At 39.1% G+C, this 24,103-nt stretch overlaps 1 protein-coding gene across 23 annotated transcripts in view; it reads left to right on the top strand.

The window, feature by feature from the left end:
* MICAL3 (microtubule associated monooxygenase, calponin and LIM domain containing 3) overlaps positions 1–24,103 on the top strand; it is a 163,868-nt gene that overhangs the window by 75,043 nt on the left and 64,722 nt on the right. For 12 of the 23 annotated variants that reach the window (XM_071817923.1, XM_071817902.1, XM_071817915.1 and 9 more), the window contains exons 18-25: positions 4,977–5,072; positions 7,222–7,278; positions 9,173–9,277; positions 11,849–11,956; positions 14,624–14,731; positions 15,406–15,592; positions 18,554–18,642; positions 19,780–19,867. In XM_071817923.1, the coding sequence (XP_071674024.1) occupies positions 4,977–5,072; positions 7,222–7,278; positions 9,173–9,277; positions 11,849–11,956; positions 14,624–14,731; positions 15,406–15,592; positions 18,554–18,642; positions 19,780–19,867 (838 nt within the window). Of the gene's footprint in view, positions 1–168; positions 5,073–7,221; positions 7,279–9,172; positions 9,278–11,848; positions 11,957–14,623; positions 14,732–15,405; positions 15,593–18,553; positions 18,643–19,779; positions 19,868–24,103 lie in introns of those variants that run through there. The other 11 variants (XM_071817958.1, XM_071817957.1, XM_065841021.2 and 8 more) reach the window with 7 other exon arrangements.

Genomic DNA, 24,103 nt, shown 5'->3' with positions numbered 1-24,103 from the left:
TTCTAGATTTTTGTGTTAGAAAGAAATGGAAGATATGTAAGCAATTATTGCAACCAATGAGGTTAAAGGTGTCATACCATCTATGGTATTAAAGCTCTGTCTTGATATAAATAGTAAAATTGGTTATTGATTTTGCTATTCACACGTGAAATTTTATGTGTTCTTCAGTTACAGGAGACTTTACTGTGGTTTCCATCTCTGTACGAGAAATATAGCTTTCCTTGCCAACTTGTCACATTCCTTGCATTGCAGATTCCTGCATTACTGTGAATTTAGTAAATTTTAGGTTTTCTGCCACAGAGGGCTTCAGAGTAGGGATCAACGGCAAAAAAATCAGCAGGTATCAAATTTTATTTCCTCTTGTGTGTTTTGACCCATTGTCATTGCCAATGTTTTTCTTTCAACCTTACACTTTCAAAAGCTATGCCTTGTGACAGACAGGCAGATAGGGATACTTAGCTCACTGGCTTCCTCTGCTTCCACTGTTTCCCTGTGCAAATGGCCTCCTCAAGTTTCTGAAAGTGCTGAGTTATATTTTTCTGGCAGCTGTAATTTGGAGAAACATCTGTTTCTTTCTGGTTGCAGTTTAATCAGACCATACCTTGGAGTCAATAGGAAGAAGGTGACATTAGTTTGGAAATTAACTGTTCTGCATGATTATGGATTCATGATGATTTTCATGTTCAAGGCATTCAACACAATTAATGCTGCATGACATGACCAGTGCCATGACCTAGAAGATTTCTGTCCAAGGAAGAAGACCTAAGCCAGGGGAATTGTTGTCAGCAGGACTGTCAAGAGAGCTTAAAAATGTCAGCATGGTGTTTAGGTTTCTTGACTCAGTGTTTGTTCTTCTACCTTCTGTCTGATTAAAATCTTCTTTATAGGCTAATGAACACTTTCAGTTGGATACACAGCATCCATGAGTAAGGCAAATTTCATTTCTAAAGAATACTTCCCAAGTAAAGGGAGGGAACCCAAATAACTGATGCAGAAGAACATAATATGGCTGTACCATATTAAGGCAGTTGATGGGCACTGCTTATGTTACCCCACCAAAAAAAAAAGAAAAATTGGATTGCATTGGTTGTCTTGCTTAGTTCAGAAGAATGAAGATTTGTGTTTGAGCACTCGGAAAAGGATGACATCCCTGCAGCCTTGAGATTTGTATTTGGACCTCCTGCTGAAACTTTATGAAGGCTTTATAGTTAAGCCTGTATGGTGAAACACAATAAGAACTTTTGTCATCCTTTTGTAATTGATCAAAACAAAGGACAAGCTTTTGTTTCCTGCTTTTATGATGAAGATTTTCTCCTCACCATGGAGAAGTTTGTTGTTGTGTTTGTTCTTGTCTTTACCAACATAACATGATTTTTAAAAAAAAGGGGATTGGGGGAAGAGAAAAAAAAAATCCTTCTTGTCTCCCTTCGCTTTGATAGCATCTCCGTATCGGCAGCAGGGCAGAGCTTTGCAAAATCTTTCTGTATCAGTTGTACTTTCAGAGGACTTATTTTATTGAACACTGATGATGATTTCCCTCTCAAGATTATACCTGGAGATCTTTCCTTGACAGGCTTTACTGCATCAACAGAAGATGGTTGGTTCTTGGGCCCAGGTTTCCTGCTGGATTTGCAGTGCTTTTCATCTGACAGTTGAAATGGAGAAGAAGAAAACTGGGTCCCAAGGATGCAAAATCTGCAGGATATACAGTAGGATCAAAGAAACAATTGATATGGTCTCTGTCCCAAAGGTTCTTTAGTAGTTGTGTGGGGAAATGAAGAACATCAGTTGTCTTCATTCAAAAACGATGGGTGTATACAGAACCATTATTCTGAACTGATCAGAGATCAGCTGAGGCAGGAATCCATCCACTGAGCCAAGCATCCAGCTTTGCCAAGGTTGGTCAGAAGTCCATTCTGCAGGAAGTTGTTGCTGAAGCAGTGCTTCAGCTGACTGCTGAGACTCCTGATTCTATTTGCTTGCCACACAGAATCCGATAGCTGTGGGACTGTACCTTTCTATGGCACTGAACTGGCTTTTACCAGTGACACTGGGCACTCTCCCTACAAAGCTGGTTCCTCAGCCACAGATTACCAACAGTGGAGTTGGTGCTGTCTACCAGTACACATTATTGGAGATGCTGTAAAGGATTAGCATTGCTCCTGACAAGTTCTTTAGGGAGGATATATGTTTACTAGTAGTTTCATTAAACTGTGGGAAAGGGTTCTCTTGTCTCCCACACGTGTCAGAGTTCACGAGCAGAAACTTCTGTCAGTGACTGTGTGTAAGATACAGCATGTAGCAAATACCTTCTGCTGAAGAGTCCTTTGAAGAGTAGCAAAGCAGTTCCTAAGGGGACAAAGTAGTGACTTGGTTTTGATGGGAACAATGAGTTGCCTAATCTTCTTGCCAGTAGGCAGAATGAAGTTGAGATCCTTTAGGTGACGGGCAGTTTCAAGTCTTGTGACTGACAGTTTTGGTCCTGCATCTTGGCAACTGCATGGCAGAGGAAAGTATCTTGCAAAAGCATAAGAATGATTACAAGGGAGAAGCAACACAGTTGCAAGGGATGTGGTCTGGATTGGACCCCCAGTTTTGATGGAAAATTTACATCTGCCTTGGGCTATTGCCTGCCAGTGTCTGTCAGATGGACTTCCTTATCCGTACTGACTTATCAGTTTAAGCCTAGAATCTTGCGTTGCTCTGGAATTAAGAGTTATGAGGCCAACAGTTTCAATGAGTTTGTGAGGCAGAATGTCTCTGTGTCTGTACAGGTGTGGTATGGATGTCTTGCTATGACGGAATTCCTAGAAAGAGTGAAATCCTGGGAGAACCTGTTCTGAAACAGTTTTTACTTTTATCACAAGACCTTTAATGCTATCCCTCTTGGAAAGGGAAAACCTTCAAAAGATCAAGCAGGTTAAAATCTTCACCAATCTGCTGCTCACAGCATGCTGTGTGGCCTGCATTTTCCTCCTAAATTGTAATACAAAGTTTGCTTTATTGAGCTACAATTCTAGAATGTTGACCTGTGTTGTCAAAATTGGTTTTGTGCTATAATGAGCATCTCAGCAGTGCCTAGTAATGCATGAAGATACTGTTAAGTGTATGTGCACAGTGGAAATGTGTGTAATTTTTCTGTGATGGTACTGTCTACTAAAAAAGCTGGATTGTGTTTCATGGTATGGTGGTTAGTTGCCTTAAATGAATGCTTACTTGTACAAAAGCATCTTCCATGATGTGTTCTATTGCTCTCCAAGCCATTTTGGGAAAGAGCGTTTCATCAGGGATCATGAAGCCACTGGAAAGCCACATGGTCTATCCAGAAAGAGGATCTGCCTGGAAGACGAGCCTTTTTAGCTGAAATTTGTACTGACTTTTCAGACTTCCACCTTATGGGAATCTGGACTCCCACCTTCAACAGTTTTCTGCTACAGTTTCATAGGTCTCATAAGAGCAACAAGATATAGGTGTAATACCTAAGCTTAAATCAATGATATGTACAAAGATGCTTGTAAGGTGGAGATCACGTGTCTTTTGGTGAACATCTTTTCTGCCTCTGGAGATCTGATGCTTTTTCTTTTGAGATAGTTTCCTGAAGTGTGATCAAGGTGCAGCAGTGCAAACTCTTTTCAGTAATCTTGTTGGAACTGTGGTTTTTGAAGATATGCAATGACTAAATGAGTTCAAATCTCAACACAAGAGGACTTACAGCACCAATAATTTCTGCAGATATTGTTTTTCCTACTTAATTTCTTGTTTAAATCTGTTAATGTATTTTTCCTCTTTCCTGTAGCCATCTTTGTATACTCAGAAATGCATGCTACTGGAGAACTGAGCATGTACTTCATATTTCTATAGGATGTTATATTCTGAGACTCGCCATGGAAAAATACACAAGTTTGTGAAAATTTTGAAATTTGAAATGCGAACTCAGCCATGGTCAGACCAAAGTCCATGAACAGCTAGAAATTAGTGACTTCACAGCTGAGCCTTTTGAAACAGCATATAAATATTCCACATCCACTCCAGTGCAAAATCATGTACTTTAGTTTAAGCCGCTTGTAGCATCTGTTTGAAACAGAAGAGTTCGTGCTTATTTTTTTTCCCTCAAAGGGAAGAAAACACCGAAACAGATGTTAGTGCCAGCTCGGCTGTAAGGGCAGTAATGATCATCTGTAATATCTTTAAAGAGAGTTTCTTTGGAGGCTATCTAACAGTGGCTATGGATGCACAGCGTTCTTTTTTTTCCGAGTGCAACAATTTCGAGTGAGAACTCGAAAGGAAAAATCAGGCAGAAGATACATTAGTAATCAAGAATTGGTGGAGAAAATATTGTATATCGTAAGGAGGTGGAGAACTAGAAAGGTGTGTTTTCTGGCATATTAAAATGAGGACATGTATGTGCACTGGGTAATATTTAGACTATTAGATACAGCCACATTTCGGCTATAAAACAGTGGTACATCCATTTTCCTGGAATGGCAGAGTACAATTTAACTGGCATGAGATGGTTTGATACTTGTAAATTAGAGAGGAAGGATTTGAAGCTGAGAACAGATTAACCATGACTTGAGTTGTATCGTTAATGAAATGCAAGCAAGAGTCAGCAGGATGGATATTTTTAAACATCACAAGGCACAACAATAAGTAGTTTTTCGTGATGCAAAGAAAGCAGTCCAACTGTGCTATGGAGTTGTACCTTTTGCTGATCATAAACCAGGAACTGTTGGTTTTGTTGATGATTGATACAAGTTCATTGGCTGTGAAGTGGACGTGAGATCCTGGGGCTGTGGGTGAAAAACTTGGGTCTTTCAGCTTCAGAAGAAATGTGTCATTAGGTCATTCCTGAGAAGTGTGAGATTGTGGTCTCTCAGTTTATGCATTCTGGCCTGTCTCACCAAAGCCAATGGTAATGTTATCAATTTTCTACCATGATTATGATTTTTTAAATTCTTTTTCTGTTTTAAAAAAAGCTGAGGACTAAGGAACGTTGTCGGACCTGCCCCAAAAAAGTGATCATGCTCTCTTCTTATACTCCACCTCCCTCTCCACCGTATCCCAGGCAGCAGGTGATTCCCTCTGCATGCTCTGTCCCTCTCTCTTCATTACTGCTTGTACAAGTGACTAGATCAGTTACTGGATATCCCATTTACAAATGCATTTCCAATTTTCTTTTTTCAGATGGTGATAGGACTTCTTCAACCTATTAGGTTAGAAACATAGGTCAGCATATAGCTCACCAGAAGCATGATTATGATTTTTTATCTCATTGACTGGAGACCCTGAGTTTTTAGTTCAGGGTAGATTGTAATTAGAGTAGCTTTTCTCAGTTTTGAGTTGCAGCAGAATAGAAATGAAAAGATCGGAGTAATGCAGGGAAAGAAAATGCAACTTTTCTGCCTCTCCACTCTTCATTTAACTAAAATTTTGCCCTTGTATACATGAAACTCTTCTAGGATTACTTGTGTGAAGTGCTTTTTTGAGTATTGTACTGGCCACAATGTCCATTGTGATCCTTCTGTTTCCTTCACATTCAGGCCTTTGTCTCACAAGAGTTTGTGTTCAGTCTGTCTGATTTTGTATTTGGAGCAGTGAGAGCTGTTCTGAACACAGTGTATAAATGTGCATCCAGATATTCTTGCACATGTATTTGTTGTCCTTCTAGTTGAATATTACCTGAAATCCTTTAATATTTGTGTCTTGTTGTATGTGGTTATTGTGCTTATTTGAGTTGTATCCTTTTTTTTTCATTTTCCTACTGCAGTAATAAATTCCACTCCTCGCTGATCGATCCTGAACTAATCTTGAGTTGCAGTTCCATAGCGCTCCCATAACTTTAAGTAAGGATTGTACAAGTAAATTTCCCTATAAGTGGAAAATGTTTATTTTCTGAACATTTTTATGCCTATAAGCTCTGTACTACCTTTCAGCAGAGTAGGCAAGACTTATTCTTGGACATAAAGTTTGACTTGCCTTATTGCCATGTTTTCTCAGAGTGTAGTTACATGTCACAGTTAATCTGGTCTAATTATTGTCAGCCTTCAAAGCACACATTTTCCACTGCCTCTCTGGTATCTGCATCTGCAAAATAAGTCAGGTCTGCTTACTGATCTGATTTAAAATCACTCTAGCAAAAAAAAAAGTAGTTTTGTGGCACACTGTAGACAGCATGTGGTGCAAGGTAGGATACAGGATTGGACATCTAGGTAGAATGGGTAGGAAAAGCCCTTTTCATTATTGAAGCCCACATTTAAACTGAGTTGAGTGTAGTATTATCAGATCAAGTGATAGCTGGCTGCCTTCCTCTTGTAAATATCCTTTGAAAATTTTGACAGATACGTTTTTATGAAAGAAAGATTTTGCCCAAGCTTACAAATAAGAGATGCTAAGGCAGTTAAATGCTGAGTTTACTTTTGAATCTGCGGTATGGGATTCATTTTCCATAGAAAGGAATTGGCTTTCAGTTCCTAAGGACCTCTTACCTCTACGTTTTCCCTTCCTAGTTTCCCCAAGTGTTTGTTTGTCCTGTGCCTTTTTGGTTGCCTTGTTCAGTCATGAGAGCCAGCTACTGCTGGGTCCAAGTGTACTTTGGCCATTTTCTGTGTTGTGTCCTGTAGGAAACTCTTTTTTCCTGTCTTCTTGCTCAAACAAATGAAAAATTGGCTTCCTCCTTTTAACTGAGGAGTTTTTATTCCCTGTGCTACAGAACTGGTCTGTTAGACTCAGTTGAGGGGTCTGCTTTTGGAGACGTTCTTTTTTTCTTAGGAATGATTTCTTTTCCTGAAATTGTCTTGGCCCAGGCCTCGTAGCGGGTCAGATAGATCTATGTCCTTGTTACACTGTTTTTATTTTTTCCTTTTAAACTTGTACTTCTGCACTTCTAATGCATTCATTCTGCCACTTCTTTTAAACTTTCCATTTTCTTCTTTTGATCTAACATCACAGTATGAGTTATATTGAGTGTCTTACCATCTTTATTGTACTAATTCTGTTAGGTTGTGATAATATATTGTGGTTTGCTGACCTAATATGAATATATATGTTTTTTAAAAAATTCTCTACAGGAGGCAAGCTATTATTGCCAGGTTTAAAATACTCTTAATAAACTGTCGCTATGGCCTCTTTTCTGCCTGCATGGTAAGAAAAATCAGATGAAGTGTGTTTTGACTAGGAAGTTGGTCTGTGATTGTTGTTAAGCTCATAATTTGTTGCCTGCAGAGAAACAGGGAGCCTGGTGCTGACTATCCTGGGGAGCAGAGTCCCAGACAGGAAAGGGTAAAGAGCATGTACAAGTGGCATGAGTGCTGATGACACAGGCTGTGGTGGATGTGTACAATACAGAGAGCAAATACACTGGATAGTAAAACACACTTATCCTAATGCTGCTATTAACATGCTGGAACTGCTGAGAGTCAATCAGGAGTGATTATTCCTGTGTGATACCCACATAAATGCATAACAAGCCTTCATCAACAGTTTGCTATATGCTTTTTTTTTTTTTTGCCATAGATCTAGCACTTAAGCTCTTCCTATTCTTCTTTTCCTGTTACACCTCTTTAATGAAGTGTGCTGTGGCTGTAGCAGAACAATAAGAGTGACATGTTTTGTGCTAATTCATGTGAACACGGTCGCATTGTTCTCACTGCTTGCTTTCTGGATGGTTAAACAACTGGCATTCCATCCTGCCTCCTACAGGCCAAAGTAAAAGGAAAAATGATGAGGCATTATTTAGTATAGAGATTTTGAAGCCTTCTTAACAATGAAATATTCAGCAGTCTGTCTGAATAGCTCAGTATTATGCAGAAGCATGGGAAAATGAAAGATAGGCGCTCAAAAGAATTGGTTGAATTAAATTTATATTGACAAATTAATTGACATTCCATTAAAGGCTTTGAATGAATGAAGTCATAAGTGGTAGCCAGCTATAAAACTGTTTCAACTTTCAGACTGTTTTCTAACAAAAGACTCTTGTGGGCCGAATGTTTTCTGACAGGCAGTAGAAAATGAATAAGCATGTGTCTGCAGTGACATAGAAGCCCACAGCTTTATAATAGGCCATAGTTTTAGTGAAAATGATCTAGTAGGAAGGAGTAGGTGGAACTGAAAGCAGCTGAAAGTAGAGAGTATTCTTAATGCATTTGAATGGGAAAAGTGTTTTCTCGTAAATTGGGTGTGAACCCACTTTTCCATTGTGCTTTGGAATGCAGTTAGCAATACGTGGCAGCACCCTGGCCTCGTTGACAGATCAAGCCTGAAGTTTCTTCATGCACAAGTTTGTAGTTGCTGGTCCATTTACTTTTGAGCTCTGCAAACAAATTAGCTGAAGACTGTGTGATATTGCAGGTGATACTCTTGTCTTCTACAGCAAGCGACAAGCCAGATCTTTTTCCATGTCACTAAGTGTGCTGCCCAACAGTTTAAGAAGACTGATAGGGAAGACCAGAATAGCAGAGGTGTCAAATATTACGCCTGGGATGTGTTGACATGACAGTTCAATAAGAACAAGCAGGACAGTGAAGCTGCAAAAGCAAAACTGGCAGCTTCTGTGATACTTTGATTTTGCTGTGCTTTGCTTCAGCCAGCAAGTCTCATTAAGCATCCTCTCTTTGGTAAGCACAGTATTCACTTTTCATATACCAGTGAAGATGAACTCATTCTTTATGAGAACTGAAGTATATTATATATGCTTCTGTGCACAAAATCTGAGAAATGCAAGTAGATGCAGGTTTAGATAAGTAAAGGAAATGTTTGATAATCAAGAACTATGGTGAAATAAGTTGACAAATAAGCTCCTTATGCATGATATAGCCACCTTTTTTGTTTGTTTGTTTTTGGATGGTAATGCCAGAGGGAGAGGCCACACGCTTGTTTGGTTTTGGCTGCAGAAGTCCTAGGTAGGAGAGTTGTGAATAACTACTAATTCAACTGTTTTTTCTTGGCTTTGAGGGCCAAAGCTTAGCACTTCATTAGAACAGTAGACACTGGAAAAAAATAGTTTCCATTTATTGGAAATAAAAATAGTCTTCACGTAGGAGGTGCTCTTACTGTTTCGCATGCGAGTTTCGTACCTTTTGCCTGGCATTTCAGTGTCTATTCCTTTTAGGGCTGCTTTTTTTTTTTCTTTTTTTTTCTGATTTGTTTACTTCATCCCTCCTTCCTCATCTCACAGAGATCTCCTCGTTTATTTTCTGATGACCAAGTGCCTGAGAATGTTGAACAAAGGGCATGTCAGCTTGCTGCCCTCCTGGAGTCCAGACCTGCAGTGAGGCATCAGGTGACTACAGCCCTGCCTATCTGGTGTCCTGTATCAGTGCGAGATGCCGGGTACCAGTGACATCTGGGGACAAAGGGATGGAAAAATTGACCAAAATACAATGACCATTGCTGTACAGTCATGTGGTTAAAAAGACACGGTCAAGCCTATTTTGTGTAGTATTTTTATCCTACTTGCTGTAATAGTTCTTAACTGTCTCCTTGTTTGAAGAAAGACAATGTTTCTGTTTCTCAAAACACAATACAAACAAAAAGGTAGAAAACAGCCTCCAAGCTTCAGAATACGTGCTGAAAAACAGCTGCACTCCAGCTCAAATCATCTCACAGTGGTTGTTTACCAGTCACTTGCACACAGATTTTACTTGCTTCTGGAAGCAAGAACATTTGCATTTTCCAAGCATAATTCCTGGCTCTGAAGTACTACTTTTGTGTCCATACTTCCTGTGTACTTATTTCCAATGGTAGAATTGGCAGCCTGTGCAGATTTTCTTTGATTCTAGTGTACATTTTTGGTTTGGTTTGATTTTGTGCTTAATTTTCTCCCCAGTGTGTTGTCTTTGGCATATCAGAGCATGCCAGTTAGAAGAGTGGCTTGCTTATGTTTCTGGTTGCTTGCCCCTATCTCTGTTTTCAGTTATCTTCAACAGTATTTGGCAAACTGGAGAGTGGTTTTGGAAAACACTATCTGCATAAGTGATCTTAAAGGTCTTTTCCAACCAAAGCGAATCTATGATTCTGTGTTATTTTTCATAACTTACTGGTTTGAGTTAACCATCTAAAATCAAACTTTCTTCTTGAGCTGGAGTATAAGCTGTCTCAGCACTTTTACTCGTGGCCGTAACTTTTCCAAGCCATGTCAAAAGGAAATTCGTAACATTTAGGTCACGTTCCATTGCTGTTCTTTTGGGGATGGTGTCTTTGCTGAGAATTAAAGTCAGAAAAGCTGTTCTCCAGGAAGCCAAAGTGAACCTTTGACAGCATTTGAGATAGCATTTGAGGACATAGAAGAAACCATGAAAGGCTGGGTAAGAATACTAATCTGAACACATTACAATCCATTTGTTAATGAGTGACACAACTGAAGACTTCAGGCATGATCCAAGGACAGCCTGCTCATGTGCATTTCCTTACTCAGTTGAAATGATGAAATAGAAATGAACATCTAGACCAAAACATGTTGCTCCTACCTTTTGTGTTGCTCTCTAGCACTTTTAAGCCCCCTTTGAGGGTGGAAAAAATTAACAGCGTTACAATGCAAAGGTAGAAATTCCTTATGAAACTAGTTTCTCTATAGTGCAGAAATAAGGAGGAAAGTCAACGTAGAGGAGATGAACACAAAGTAGAGGAAGGGATAAAGTGGGTAGGGTGGAGAGGAAAAACAGGAAACAGATGTTGAAACACTGCAGGCTATGATAGATTATGATGCAGGATTTAAGGGAAGAAAACAAGAAAAATAGAATAGTAAGAGAAAGAAAGCAAGCACAGCCATTTTCAGAAAAGAAATCTGGTTAAATGTTGATGATCTTAAGTACAAAAAAAATCTGTGTATAAACAGTTATATTTCTTTCAATTTGGGAAATTGTGAAAGCCAAGCTATTTTGCATTTTGTCTAGTAGATTTACTCTTGAGGCTAGGCTACTGTAAGTGGCTATAAATAACTATTTTGGTGGGTCATGCAGCTGCATGATATTTATTTTTCCTTTTTATAATGAAAACCATAATTTTCTTGTAAAAGATGGTAAAATATTTGAAACTTGTATTTTTCTTTCCAGATTATAATTTCTAGGAATGCACAGTTTCTAGCAGTACTGTTTTTCTGGCACTTCTAGGTATTTTTTTTCCCTATTTATGTGAAGCGTTTCTTGGGAGATAAGCACAATGAGCCATAGAGATAATGAGCAGGGTATGTTGAAGACCAAATTTTGGGTTCTTCTGTGAAGAAAGAGTTTCAGAAGGATGCAGATTCTCAGTCTGGGATTTGTTTGCCATTTGATAAACAAGAACAGCAGATTGCTTTATTTTGTTTAATTCATTTTAGTGTGTTGTCTTCAATCTGCTTACAGTAAATGTTAGTTTGGAAATTTGCTGCTAATTACTGCAACACATACAATTTAATTTCTTTCTCTCCCATCCACAAGGAGAGCAGGCTTTTGGTTTATATAGTTAAAATGTAGAAGAGGTCTCACATGGCCTGAAATACGATCTTAGTGCCTTGGGCCAGTGACACAGAACAGTGGGAGATACCGGAGGAGCAGAGGAAATTGATTTGGGATCTGTGCCAGTGGCTTAGTTGGTTGGGTTACCGGAGGCTGGACATCTGTGGAAGTAGGTAACTGCTTCCAAATGGTTCTAGAGAACTTAAAAACTTAATAAAGAGCAAATTAAGAATAACTTACTCTACCTCAGTAGGGAGAAGGTGAAGATACACTGGACATTTTTCTCCAAGTTTTCCTACAAGAGTCTTTAAGATTTTTTTTTTATGGTGGACAGAGGGGTGTGAGGTTTTTTTATTTTCTCCTCTCTTCCCTCCATAGCCGTGTATGATTGTTTTGATTTTTATTTTATTTTTTAGCCTGAGACTGAACCGTCTCGCCGATTCTTTGTTGACCAGTGGGAGCTCTCCCTTAGCCTCCGTTCTTCTAATCGCCCTTCTTCACCTTCATCTGACTCTCTTCGACAGGTAGCATTAGCCTGAGCATTGCAAGGTGCACTCAGCTGTGTTCGCTTGCTCCACCCTGGTCCCACCAGCCAAGGACACACCACAAGAGATGGCTGGGCTTGCAATGCTTCACCTGCAGAACGCAATGTCTGTGCAGTTTCATGCACAAATGCAGAACCAGAGGCAACCTGTGTTGGTTTTTGTCAGCCATAAGGCAGTTTGAAACTAAATATATTTGGTGTTTGGTGTAAATGAAAAGCTTCTGGTACATTTCACTGTCAATTCAGTCTTCTTGAGCACTGATAGTCTGGCGCTGCAGTAAAGCTTTCTTGTTTTGCTTGCTGCTTTCACTGCGTCTTGGGCCAAACTACAGAATGCGTTTGTGCCTATATGCTTAATGGACAGTGTGAAATAAAAAGTACTTTGGCTTTCTGAAAAATCACTGAGAATTTGAACTAGTTGCAGTTGTCATGTATAAACAGCAGGAGCTTGATTTGACCGAAGCAGGAGTGGGTTCTTTGCCCACTCTTAACAACGTTGCAGAATGCTGTATAGCTTGAAAGATTTTGCCTGTGGGAAGAAAGATAAAATGCTTCTTTTAAGACCCAGTGTTAGGCCAGATGTGATGTAAAGGAAAAAAACAAATCAGAAACACAGAACCCCACATCAACAATTCAGCAACTAAATTTCCCACGCCAAATAGTCCAAGGTATTGTGAGTTAAGATTAGCATGATCACTTTTTAAGCATTAAACTTCCTATGTGCTGGTAGAAATGTAAAGATCCTGAAGCATCTGCAGTTAAGGTTGGATGAAGGTTTCAAATCAAAACTTGTTCAGTGGAAACCTGGTTCTGCTAAAAGAAAGTTTTTTCTGTGGAAAAGCTTGAACTGTCTTTAAGAAAACTTAAAAAGCCTCAAAGGCTTCCTAGTCTTTTGAGGCAAATGGAAAACCGTTGGCCAAATGATTATGATTTCCAGTTAAAGATCGATGTGGAATGAAAGGAGGAATTTTTTTTCCACTGGGCACCATTTTGAATGTAATATTTGACACAATTTGATATATGACATTGAAAGGCAACCGTGCACATGTATGTGTGCACATATTAGCTGAGAAGGAATATGGAACCTGAAAAATTTTGAAAGACAAATCTTGTGTTATTTCTTGCATATATAAATACTGTGAGTGCTCTGCATTTTGGGGTGGAATCAGTAGACGGGTAGAACTTCTTTTTGGGTAGAAATAAACCCTCATTACTGCAGTGGCACAGAGCTTAAGGTATTAGGACTTCAGTGATAGCAGTGGTAATTTCTGATGGCTGGGCACTCTATTTTTGAAATCTTTTTCCCCAGAGAAGTACCCGTTTTGTGGTGAATTTTGTTTTTTGTGATGCTTCCTGGTATTCTCATATCTGAACACGTGAAGTTCTTAAACATTCCTAAAGGGCTAATAACCATACTTAGGAAATTCATGTTGTGTTATTAGTAGTGGGAAATAACTAGTGTGCTTCAAACAAGTTCTGCTATATAAGTAAAGGGGGTTTTGAAATACAACTTTAGTCCTTTCCTTCAGAATACTGTTATCCTTGGTATTTTACACTTGCCAGAAGCTGGAGTGCCTCTCTGATGATCATTCATTTGCTGAGGAGACTCCAGCTAGAAATATTCATAATGCTTCTTCGCGTGGAAAAGGAAAATTGCTTGGTGTGTCCCTTGCTGCTCTGAGTCAAATACATGGCGTTTGCAGTGTGATTGAGCTAACATGGATGTAACCACATGATTTTCCTAACCGTGTAATTATTGCCAATGGTTGTAAGTATTTCCTGTGAAAAACACTTCCTCCACTCCTGCAGTGACTGACCTTGGCTTGCAAACACTTGTTTTGTACCATCTCAGGATCTAAGGTAGCAGACAACCTGCCTAGGTTTCTTGGAATACTGGAGGGGTTTTAGATAGGCAAAGTTACAGAGTCAGTTGATAGCCATGATGGAAAAAAAGCTTAGCCATAAAGCCATGCACACAGCTGAGCAAGTATATGTTCCAGATGTATGCAGGTATGGCTTTAATGCATTGGATGAAGCTCTTGCATCTTTTTCCATATAAACCTCTCTGTACTTTTAGCATTGGAAGAATTCATTTTCTTGAATCATTTTGAGTTCCTCATTTAAGGATTTCCCCTGCTCTACGAATGCTCTGTAAATGAATTCTTTCCAGTTGCTAAGCATATAATTATGCTGTTGGCATCAGCACGTTGCATTAGACTACGTAACATGTCTTCTAAAAGGTCTTCATTTCTGATGGCAATATTACCTGGAACCTAAAATCTTAACCTATATTTGGCCTTGTCTTTGAGAAGTGTCTGTGCTCAGGTTTCCAGGTGCAAAATACTCCAGGAGTGAAAATAAGATCTGCTTTCTTCATCATCATAGTATTTCTAGAGCACTTAGAGAAAGCAAAATGCAAACAGTCTTCTTTTCTTTTGTTATGGTTGATCCTGGACTGTGCTGGTGATTTCTGATGACACTAGCTTTGCTGTTACTACTTGTCACTTCATATTGTCCACTGTCTTGGCATGATTTGACCTCTCTGCACCTTTTCACCACCTAACCTATTACCATTTTCGTCATTTTTTTAATTTGATTTTTTTTTCTTTCCTCACTGCCCTATTGTTTTATTCCATCCATCTGGTAGAAGTATATAAAGATGTACACAGGCGGAGTGAGCTCATTGGCTGAGCAGATAGCCAATCAGCTTCAAAGGAAAGAGCAACCCAAAACCCTTCTAGACAAGAAGGAACTGGTAAGACAATGTACAGAAGATGGTGCGTGTTTGTGATTAGATGTATTGTAGATCTGACGTATTGTGAGTGTCCAGTTGTTACTACTACTGATGAAATCTGTCATAGCTTTCTATAAGACTTCACTACCCTTTCTCTATCTGCCCTCACTCTTGCCCTTGTTTTCCTTGCAAAACGTTTTAATTTAATCTCAGCATCCAAGAGTTGTCCATAAACATTTGAGAAACTGCTTATCACATTTATGAAGATGTGTTTGATCCACTGGGGCTATTCTGCATTATTGTTTTCTGTAGGAGATACTGCTTTTGCTAATGTAGATCTAAGAATTGCTGTTTGAAGGATTCCTAATGGCTTTGGCTTTCCATCATATGCCTCCTTCACTCATTTATTTCAAGGTTGTCATTAATAGTACTGGTGTCCGCTCTTCCATGTAGAGCTTATTTTGCTCCTGACATATGTAAGCATGGCATCCTAGGACCTTCTTCCCTGGACAATAAGGTTAGTTTTTGGTGTCCTGGTTAAACCTCTGAATTGTGTCCAAGAACTGCAGCCTCCATGTGTGGAAAACTGAAGCACCCAGATGCTCCTACATCCGCGTAAATGAAGAGAAAATATAACCCTGCAATCTTGATGAGGCTGGGCACACACTAATTTAGCCATGCTTATTTCTGTCTAGGGCTCACTCAAAAAGGAGTTCCCCCAAAACCTGGGAGGCAGTGATGTCTGTTACTTCTGCCGCAAACGAGTCTACGTGATGGAGAGGCTGAGTGCTGAAGGCAAGTTCTTCCACCGCAGTTGCTTCAAGTGTGAATACTGTGCGACAACTCTGCGCTTGTCGTCTTACGCCTATGATATTGAAGATGGTAAGAGAAATTGCCATTTTGTCAGAATTATCTTGACTGTCCTGGAAGTCCATGTAATGATTTCAACTTTTTCTTTGCTTAAAATTATTTGGTGAGTCAGAGGAGAGACTAACTTCCATTCCAAAGACACCAATTCTCAAACTGTTGAAATGGTATGAATTTCCTGTGGCCAGGTAATGCTGACCGCAAAATAACTGAGCTGTTGGGAATTAATTTGACATGATAGCAGCTGCTGGAATGCAAAGAAACAGTTAGTAGTTGGGGGCTTTAAAAGGGTTTGGAGGCTGAGTTTGAAGGTTAGACCCTTTACTCTTGTTTCAGTACTGTCAAATGAGGAAACTCCTTACTTTTTAATACCACTTAAGAGAAAATAACACGTTGGAGAAAAATGCAGTCAGATTTTCGTTCTTGAAGATATCACAACTGTCCAACACTGTATGTTTATTTTAGAGGTACTAAAATAGAAACTTTATAATCAGGGGCTGTGATAATAGCTCATTACAGTGTAAGTTTTGTTTATATCTAGTGAAAAATCGAGCATTGAAGTTGAGTAGAAGTCAATGTTATATAGGGAGTGAAAGTGTTGAAGTATTTACAGAAGATTCAGTAATGACTCCTGTTTTCTGTATCTGATAGACTGAGGAGGAAGGAATATGATTGGAAAACCTGCTGATGACTCAGTTAACAGATTCTAATACGCTAAGAACTAAGGGAAGCTTCAGATATACCTAAGAAATCTGAGAAACCAGACAATATGGCAGCAAATGAAACTCAATTTATCAATAAAGTTTGCATATTGAAAGCAATAATTTGAAATAACACATCACTTATGAAAAGCAATCTTCTAAAAGTAGCAATGTGTTGCATTCTTTGCTTGAGCGGTGATTGTCAGAAATTTCAGTTTCTGAAAGAAAAAAATATGAGAAAATATCTCACATAAACTTTATTTATATCAGCAGGTATGCCTTTATTTTCTCCTACAGATGCTGTTTATCTTTACTCATATCTCAGTAGGAAAATAAGTGCAAAATGATGTAAAATTAGTGAGGATTCTACTGCAGACATGATGGTGTAGAAACCAAAATAACGGGAAAAAAAGTGTTAGTACCGATAGTTTTCTCCTCTCATTGAGGCAAAAATGAAGTACAAATTATAAACTGATATGCCACAGGATGAAACTCCAGAATATTCTACTGCAGATTGAAATGTTATAAAATTGATAGGTGTCTTCTTGCATGTAGCTTGGAAGAATCTTTTTTTCAGGAAGTAGAATAATGGCCATGGAAACTCCATCTAGGCTTAAGGGGCAAAAAGAACCAAAATTATCTACTGATGATGTATTAAATAATAACTTTAGGTATTGGACTTGATCAGTCACAAGGAGTTGAGGAAACTTAGAATCATCGAACATGTCTTCCAGTAAGGAATAAAAACCCCATTATTACTTGGCCGGAAGGTCAGCAGACTTGGAATGCGAGTTTAAACGGGCCAATGATAATTTTGAAATCAACATCTAAAAGTAAAAGCTTCAGCAGTTAATCAGAGTTGAGGAAGATGCATTTTTTGAGCACTACTGTTATTTGGACACTCACAAGTAGCTGAATATCTTGACTATATGTTTAGCAATAACAGGCTGAGATCCTCTGTCAGCTGTATGGGCTGAAACAGTTTTTGCTGCCGGATTTAGTGATTTCCTCTGCCAGCAAGCTTACGTATGCATTTTTACGGCCAGATAGTTCTCAATGAAGCAAACACAAAGTTTGGAGTTTCGGCACCCTTATAGCATTGATTCTGAAATTATATTACATGCCTAACTGTTGTGTATGTATATGAAGCAGATATAGCCAAATAGAAATACGTGGTATCCCATCTAATCTAATAATTGTGAAAATTTAGCTTGTATTTCATTCTGGGTTTTCTTTGAGACAAAAAAATAACAAAGCTATACACACATTGTTGCTATTCATCTAGCTGTTTGGACTGATGGGCATTCTGCAGTGTTCTGCTGTCAGTGTCTGGTTTTAGGCTTTAAAGTCTGACAATTTTTATGTAAAAGCTTTTCTGTTGTTGCTCTCGTCAGACAATTTGAAAAAGCAGGTTTTAGAAAAAGTGAATATTAATCAAAGTTTATTTAAGCAGAGACCTCTCAAAAGATAGGGTTTATCATTTTTCCTTCCTAAACCAAAGCATTGTGCAAATACAGACAAACTAGAGGAAGGGGCAAAGGCCAGAATATAGGTTTGAAATGCATTAACAAAGTTGCAGGAATAGGCTAGCGGGGGAGACGCTGCGGGCTGTGTATACCAAGCAGGATACCTTGACAACAGTCCACTGGAAGGTAATTATGTGCCATCCATTTGCTGGTATTACTATTCTTTGTATTATGGTATTACTAGTGCTGTTTTGGCTTTCTGACAGTGTTCAGATATGGGTGAAAACCTATGTAGACGTCTTGAGTATTACTAAACCAGTAGTGTCACAAAAGGTCTTAATTGTGAAAATGAATTATCACTAGATTGTCGTTTCCACAAGTAGCCACTGTGCATTTCTAGAGATGGTTCTTTGGGAGTTAACACTGTCCTCTCCCACTTTCCTCTGCTGGTTGTATTCATTCTTGCTTTTTCCAAAAGTGCTTCTGCCAGCTTTTCATGTGATGATTTCTTTGTTCCTCACACACTGCCGCATTGTTAGCATGTGATACCACACAGCTTTGCTTTGGTGTTTGATAGGATTTTAAACTAAATGGCTGTCAGGCACCCAATGGAAAGGAGGCTCGCTAGGAGGGGGAGAGAGGAGGGCTGGAGTTAAAACTTCAGACAGCGTTTGCCTCCATGTATAGTGAATAAACTAGATGGAGCGACGGGAATGACATCAGAAAATAAGTTGTGGTGAAATGGACGTTTATATTGTGCAAAACTGCTGCGTTCTCATTGCTGACCGTCATTCGTGTTTTATCTGCAGGTAAATTCTACTGTAAGCCTCACTACTGTTACCGACTGTCTGGGTATGCTCAAAGGAAAAGGCCAGCAGTGGGTCCGCTGTCAGGAAAGGTAATTCATTGTTTTCATCTAACGTGTCATGTTAATACATTTTGATTCTTAACATTGAAAAAGTAAATATACTGGGGTTTTTTTCAGAAAGTAGAAAAATTCAGAGTGCATCGAGTTGCTTTTAGTGTCATAATATCTTTTAGTTCTATAAATTTTATTTAAAAGCAGTTCATTTAATTTCCACTTCTCTCTTTCTGGTTCTCATTATAAAATAATGTACTGTCCCATTCAGAACAGGATTTTGATTTGTGTACGTGTCAGCTGAAATACTTATTCAGTCCATGCAGAGACTAAATGAATTATGTTACCAGTTTTGGTTTTGCTCTGTTTCTCCATTGGTTTTCTTAAGATGAAACAAATTATTTGCATTTCCTTTGAAACTTGGAAGTTCTACCCCACTTGCGTAGACTGGTAAGAAGACCTGCCTTCATTTCTGAAGGTTTTCTGTATGTTAATGAGAACCTGCATGGAAAGAAAGGATGTAACTTTTCCTATACTATTTTGATAGAAGCATTTGTGCTTTAAATATAGGATCAAGATCCACTGTGTAATACAGAAAAGTCTCTTAACAAGCTTTGTCATTACAATCTAAGGCACTTAATTAGTCTCCTCAACCCCCTTTTCAGTATTTTTTTCCTACTCTGAGCAAACTGTACGGTAGTCTCTTAACAAGTTCTGTTATGCTCGCATGCTACAAATTGTCTTTCCCCCTTGAATTGTATTTTCTTTCGTGGTGGCCGTGGTGGTGCTTGACTTTCTGCCTGTTTCTCAGGTTTTATTAGTACAAGCTGAAGCTGTATTTTTTCAGTTTGGAACAATAAGGGATCCATCCTAATACTTGTGCCATACTTCATGCCAAAACTAAAGACTAAAAATGGTACTTGTTTTATTTCCCAGATGAGCAAACTTCAGGGATCTTACTGCTTTGACTTTCTTGGATATCCAGCTTGTTTTTCAGGGTTTTAATAAAGCCATAAGTTGAAAAACAACATACTTACTTCAGACCTTACCTTATGTGATGGTTAAGGGGTATCTTTATTGTGAGAGGGATGTCTTCCTAGTTCAATGTGTGAAAAAAAGGGTTGCTGAGGCAGTTTCAATTTTAATATGAATTTCCTTTCCCCCACATTCTTACAGGACACCAAAGGACCTCTGCAAGACGCCATGGCAAGTGATGGGAGTGGACGGGCAAATTCCATCTCCGCCTCAGCAGAGAGAGCCCCAGGTAGCTCCGCTTCCTTCTTTAGCCGGGTGGTGCAGTACTCGCTCGGCCTCTTTGGCAGAGTTAGGCTGGCAAGCCAGCGCCTGCAAAGCACAGTTTCCTCGATTGGGCACCACGTAGCCCAGAACCCTTTGGACTCATTTTTCATGTGCCAACTGATGGCTTTTGGGGTTCCCTTTCTATATGTTCAGTCAGAAGTTCTTGTGCAGATCCTAGGGGAATTCTGTGGGCAGCCTGCTGACCAGTAAGAATTAATGTGACCCAATTTTATGAGCTGTATCATTTGTGTGAGTTTTGGGGTGCCGTGTGAATTTCGTGCGTTACGTGAAAGTCTCAATATATTATTTTGCAATGTGGCTTTGGGGCCTAGATGTTCTTTCAAGGACATTAACTGAAAGAATTCCAGGAAAACACAGATGCTCAGTTGAGGGTCTCCTCTGAATGGGCCCAGATAAAGCGCCCTGATCTGTAATGTATGCACTTTGGTGTTAGAGGAGTTAAAAGTTCTTCTGATGCACTGGAATAACTCAGAAACTGGATTTCTGTGTTTGCCTGAGTTCTGGGTGCGGTTTCTTGTTCTCCCAAGCTTCTCTTCATTAATGTGGTACTTGAATGGGAAAGATCCCATTATCTCTGGATTGTGTCTCCTTTGGAATTCTGGGTGTCTCTGGCAGCTAATGGGATCGGATTCCTTAAACTCCTTGAATTTCCTGGTGCTGGCAGGTCATGGTGCTCTTCCCTCACTGCCAGAACCTGTGCTGCTGCTGGCCATGGCTTTGGGAATGGGGTGGTGAATGTGTGTCTTACTGTGAAGTAGTTTTGCCTTTTAACTTGAAATTCTAATTCCTTCTAACATGGGAGAAGTGTCTGTACTACAAATGCTCGTTTGCCCAGCCCCTAAGTGCTCATTTAGTGATGTCGGAAAAAGGAAGGGATTTGATTCCGAGTAATTGTTCCAGAACACTATGGATAAACAAAATCAGCTGCTTTTAGAGAGAGAACATACTTAGAGCAACACTTTGAGAAAAAAAATGTTTTGACAGTGCTAGTTGAGAAAAGACCTTAACAACATGCAGACAAATAAAAATCATGCTTTTGTTTGACTTTATGTATTATTCTTACAAGTGTTTCTAAGATTGTATCTGAGTGCAGTGCAACAGAAATTTATTCTTAGTCTGTGCAGTTAGTTATTGTAGTTACTTTCATGGTTTCCTCTTTTGTTTGTGTGGAATTTCCATATGGCAAAATGAAGGAAAGGGAATAAGCGTGGAAGAATTACATTTGCAAATGCTGTGGGCAGATGGGATAACTACAGCATTTTTCTGTGCAACTGGATAGACTTAAAATTGCTTCCTCCAAAAGTGAAGAGATTTTTTAACTTTTTTATTTTAGCTGGAGCATATTCTTTAAGATGAATGGAGAAATATATTTCTTGGAGCACAGGGCATCTGATGTGGGAATAAGGTGGTTTATGAAGTGAAGCTACTGGTCATGAGAAGTGGAAGAAGTAGAGTTTAGCTATATATATATCAGTTAGTTTATCAAAGCAATTGCTGGCAGAAAGTCTCCTTTCTCTGATTTTATCCTTCCAACTGATCAAATTTAATTACTTTTATAAATGAGCATTCATTAAATAGTGAACAATAAGTAGAGCAAACAATGGGCTGTAGTTTGCAATAAACTTCTATAAATCAGATATAAATCACCTGTAAATCAGATGTTTCCATTTCTCCTTAAGTAGTAGTGGTACAATCCTGTAGCAGAACTGTAGTTATTTCCAGAGGAGTAGAACAGAACAGACACCATTTTATCAAATGGCAAAACTTGAAATCTAGGGCTCCTTCTGTTTGCTTTCTGCTTTTCTAAAGCAGTGTATAACTGTAGCATCATTTTTAATGCTTTTGGACCTTCTTAAGCTTGCAGTGCCCAAAGTACATTAGAACATACTCAGCTCAGCTGTGTGAAGCTAGGTCGTCTTTAAGGCAGTGTATTGTGGTGCATTCTTGTGTGTGCATGACAGAAATACATTTAATGGTAGAAGAGTGAGCAGTGCCTCTGCTGTTCTCCCCCTTTCTGCTAGAAAAACGCCATTAGTGGCTGAGACTTTGTTTTCTTTGTGAAGTAGGTTCTAAGTACATCTTAACTACTGGCTGAACAATGGTTAAGAAGCCGGAGAAGGCTAAATACCATGTACTTTAAAAACAAGCCACAGTGTCATTAAGGACAGGTTAGTTTTCTGTTTTCAGGTCGTGTCCTGTAGGTACCTACCTTTAGCTCCTGTTCTTGCTGGGTAGGTAGGTCAGGAAACCTGTGATGTGTTTACAGTTACATATGGATTGAAAAAGAAAAGGAAAAAAAAAACACCTCACCAAACCAAATAAACACTTGATAATACAGTGGAAGAATAGGATATTATTCCTGAATAACCAAAAGGAATGTCTAAGATTACATCTCAGTATAACTCCTGACTTTGAACTACCTGTGTATATGCTCTCTTACAATTTATTAAATTGTTTGTTAAAGACACTATAGACATTCTGCTTTCACTGTAGAACAGACAAATACCTTGAGCAAAAACGTGTCTGAACCAGAGATAGAGGCAGGGCTCTGTTTCTAAGGCTCCACTTTACCCATCTGGTAGACTCATCTAATATAGGTCATCCATCTGAAAATGTTTGACCTCCCTTAAGGCAAGTGCCACCAAATTAAATTTGGCAATAGCAATTTCAGACCCTGAGGTCTGGGCTAGGCCTCAGTAGTGAGGTAGATCTTGATGTGGAGTGGAAGTTGCCTCTGAAATGATGAAGCAAAAAAAGTGCAAGGTGTGCACATTTGATATTTGATGGAGATGTAAAGATAGCTTAGAAGGCAAAAGGAAGGTGTACAGCAGAAACATCAATTAAAGAATATACAAGACAAAACCTGCTATTCTTAAATTTTATACCTCTGAATTAAATTCAGCATGGAGTTAACAAAGCACTTCTTCAGTGAGATATGGTGACTCATGCAAGGCCTGCTTTTTGGTTGCTGTGGACTCCCAAATTGATGTAAATCGCATGGATTCTCCCAGAACACTCAGGGCTTCCTTTGCTGTCCCACCAAATCTAGCCTCTTCTTTTTTGGCCAGCTTAATGCTAAAAATATTTTCAGCCACAAAATAACATTCAGAAGGTTTGGTCAGCTGAGGTAAGATTGGTCACAACAAGCACTTTCTTGTGATGTGTTACTAACCTGACTGGCATGTATTAACTTTGCTAAAGATGTCAGTCCCTCTCTGGGTGGCCCCAGCCTTAGCTGGCATTTAATGTATTTTGTCTGTCCCTTGTACTGTAATGATGATAGTTGCAAGGCACAACCTGTGATAAGTAAGTTGAGGGCTTTTTTAGCAGTCAACTAGAATTGCCTTTCTTGTGAAGGTTTTGCCCGGTTTGCCAGAAAGCCTACGTGGCATCTTGTGTGGTGGTTACAAGGGATGTTCCTGGGGAGTTTATGATCAGACTGGCTCTTGCAATATAGACCAAGCCATCGGTTTGGGAGGTGGCAACAAGCTTTTGAGTGACGGATGCCTTTCTCTCTGGGGAAATCGGGGAAAGCTGTTACTGTGCTTTTGGTCCTGCTGAACTGTGGCATGCTTGTTGTAGACTCTGTAACCTTTCTCTGTACCCTGTCTGCCTGTTTTTCTCTATCTTCTGCATTTGCCTTTGTGCCAAAGTCGCTGCTATTGCCAAGAGAAAAAAAAACAACTTTGCTTTTCAACTGTCTCTCCCTTTGATAATCTGTAACTGCTGTGTCTTGGATTTTTTTGAACATTATTTACAGTACTTTATATGGTTTTAATGTGCTTTTAATGCAAATGCTGTTTTCTGTTTTTTCTAGAGGTCTGTAAGAACATATTTCTGAACTTTCAGCTCTTTCTTGACAGATGGACTTGGAACAGTCTTTACCCCTATCAGCTTTATGTTATACCCCTTGAGGAGATTTTAGCTGGTAACGTTTTGTTGTAAGATGTTTCCCATTTCAGGCTTGTATTCTCACAGCGATACATTTCTGTCCCTATTGGCAATAGGGAATTCATAAAGGAAAGAGCTGCGAGGGAAACTCGTACTTCAAAATGTGCAGCAATAAAAGCCAAGTCATGAGATCTTTGCAGTAGTTACGTGACCTGATTTGAGAAGTCAAATATAACCCATACTATGTAAAACTAAAAAATGCAGTATGAAGTAGAGGCACTAGGTCTCT

Source organism: Patagioenas fasciata, chromosome 1, assembly GCF_037038585.1.
Source record: "Patagioenas fasciata isolate bPatFas1 chromosome 1, bPatFas1.hap1, whole genome shotgun sequence".
Taxonomy (NCBI): domain Eukaryota; kingdom Metazoa; phylum Chordata; class Aves; order Columbiformes; family Columbidae; genus Patagioenas; species Patagioenas fasciata.
The sequence above is the reverse complement of the archived record's forward strand: the minus strand, read 5'-3'. Positions and strand labels throughout refer to the sequence as shown.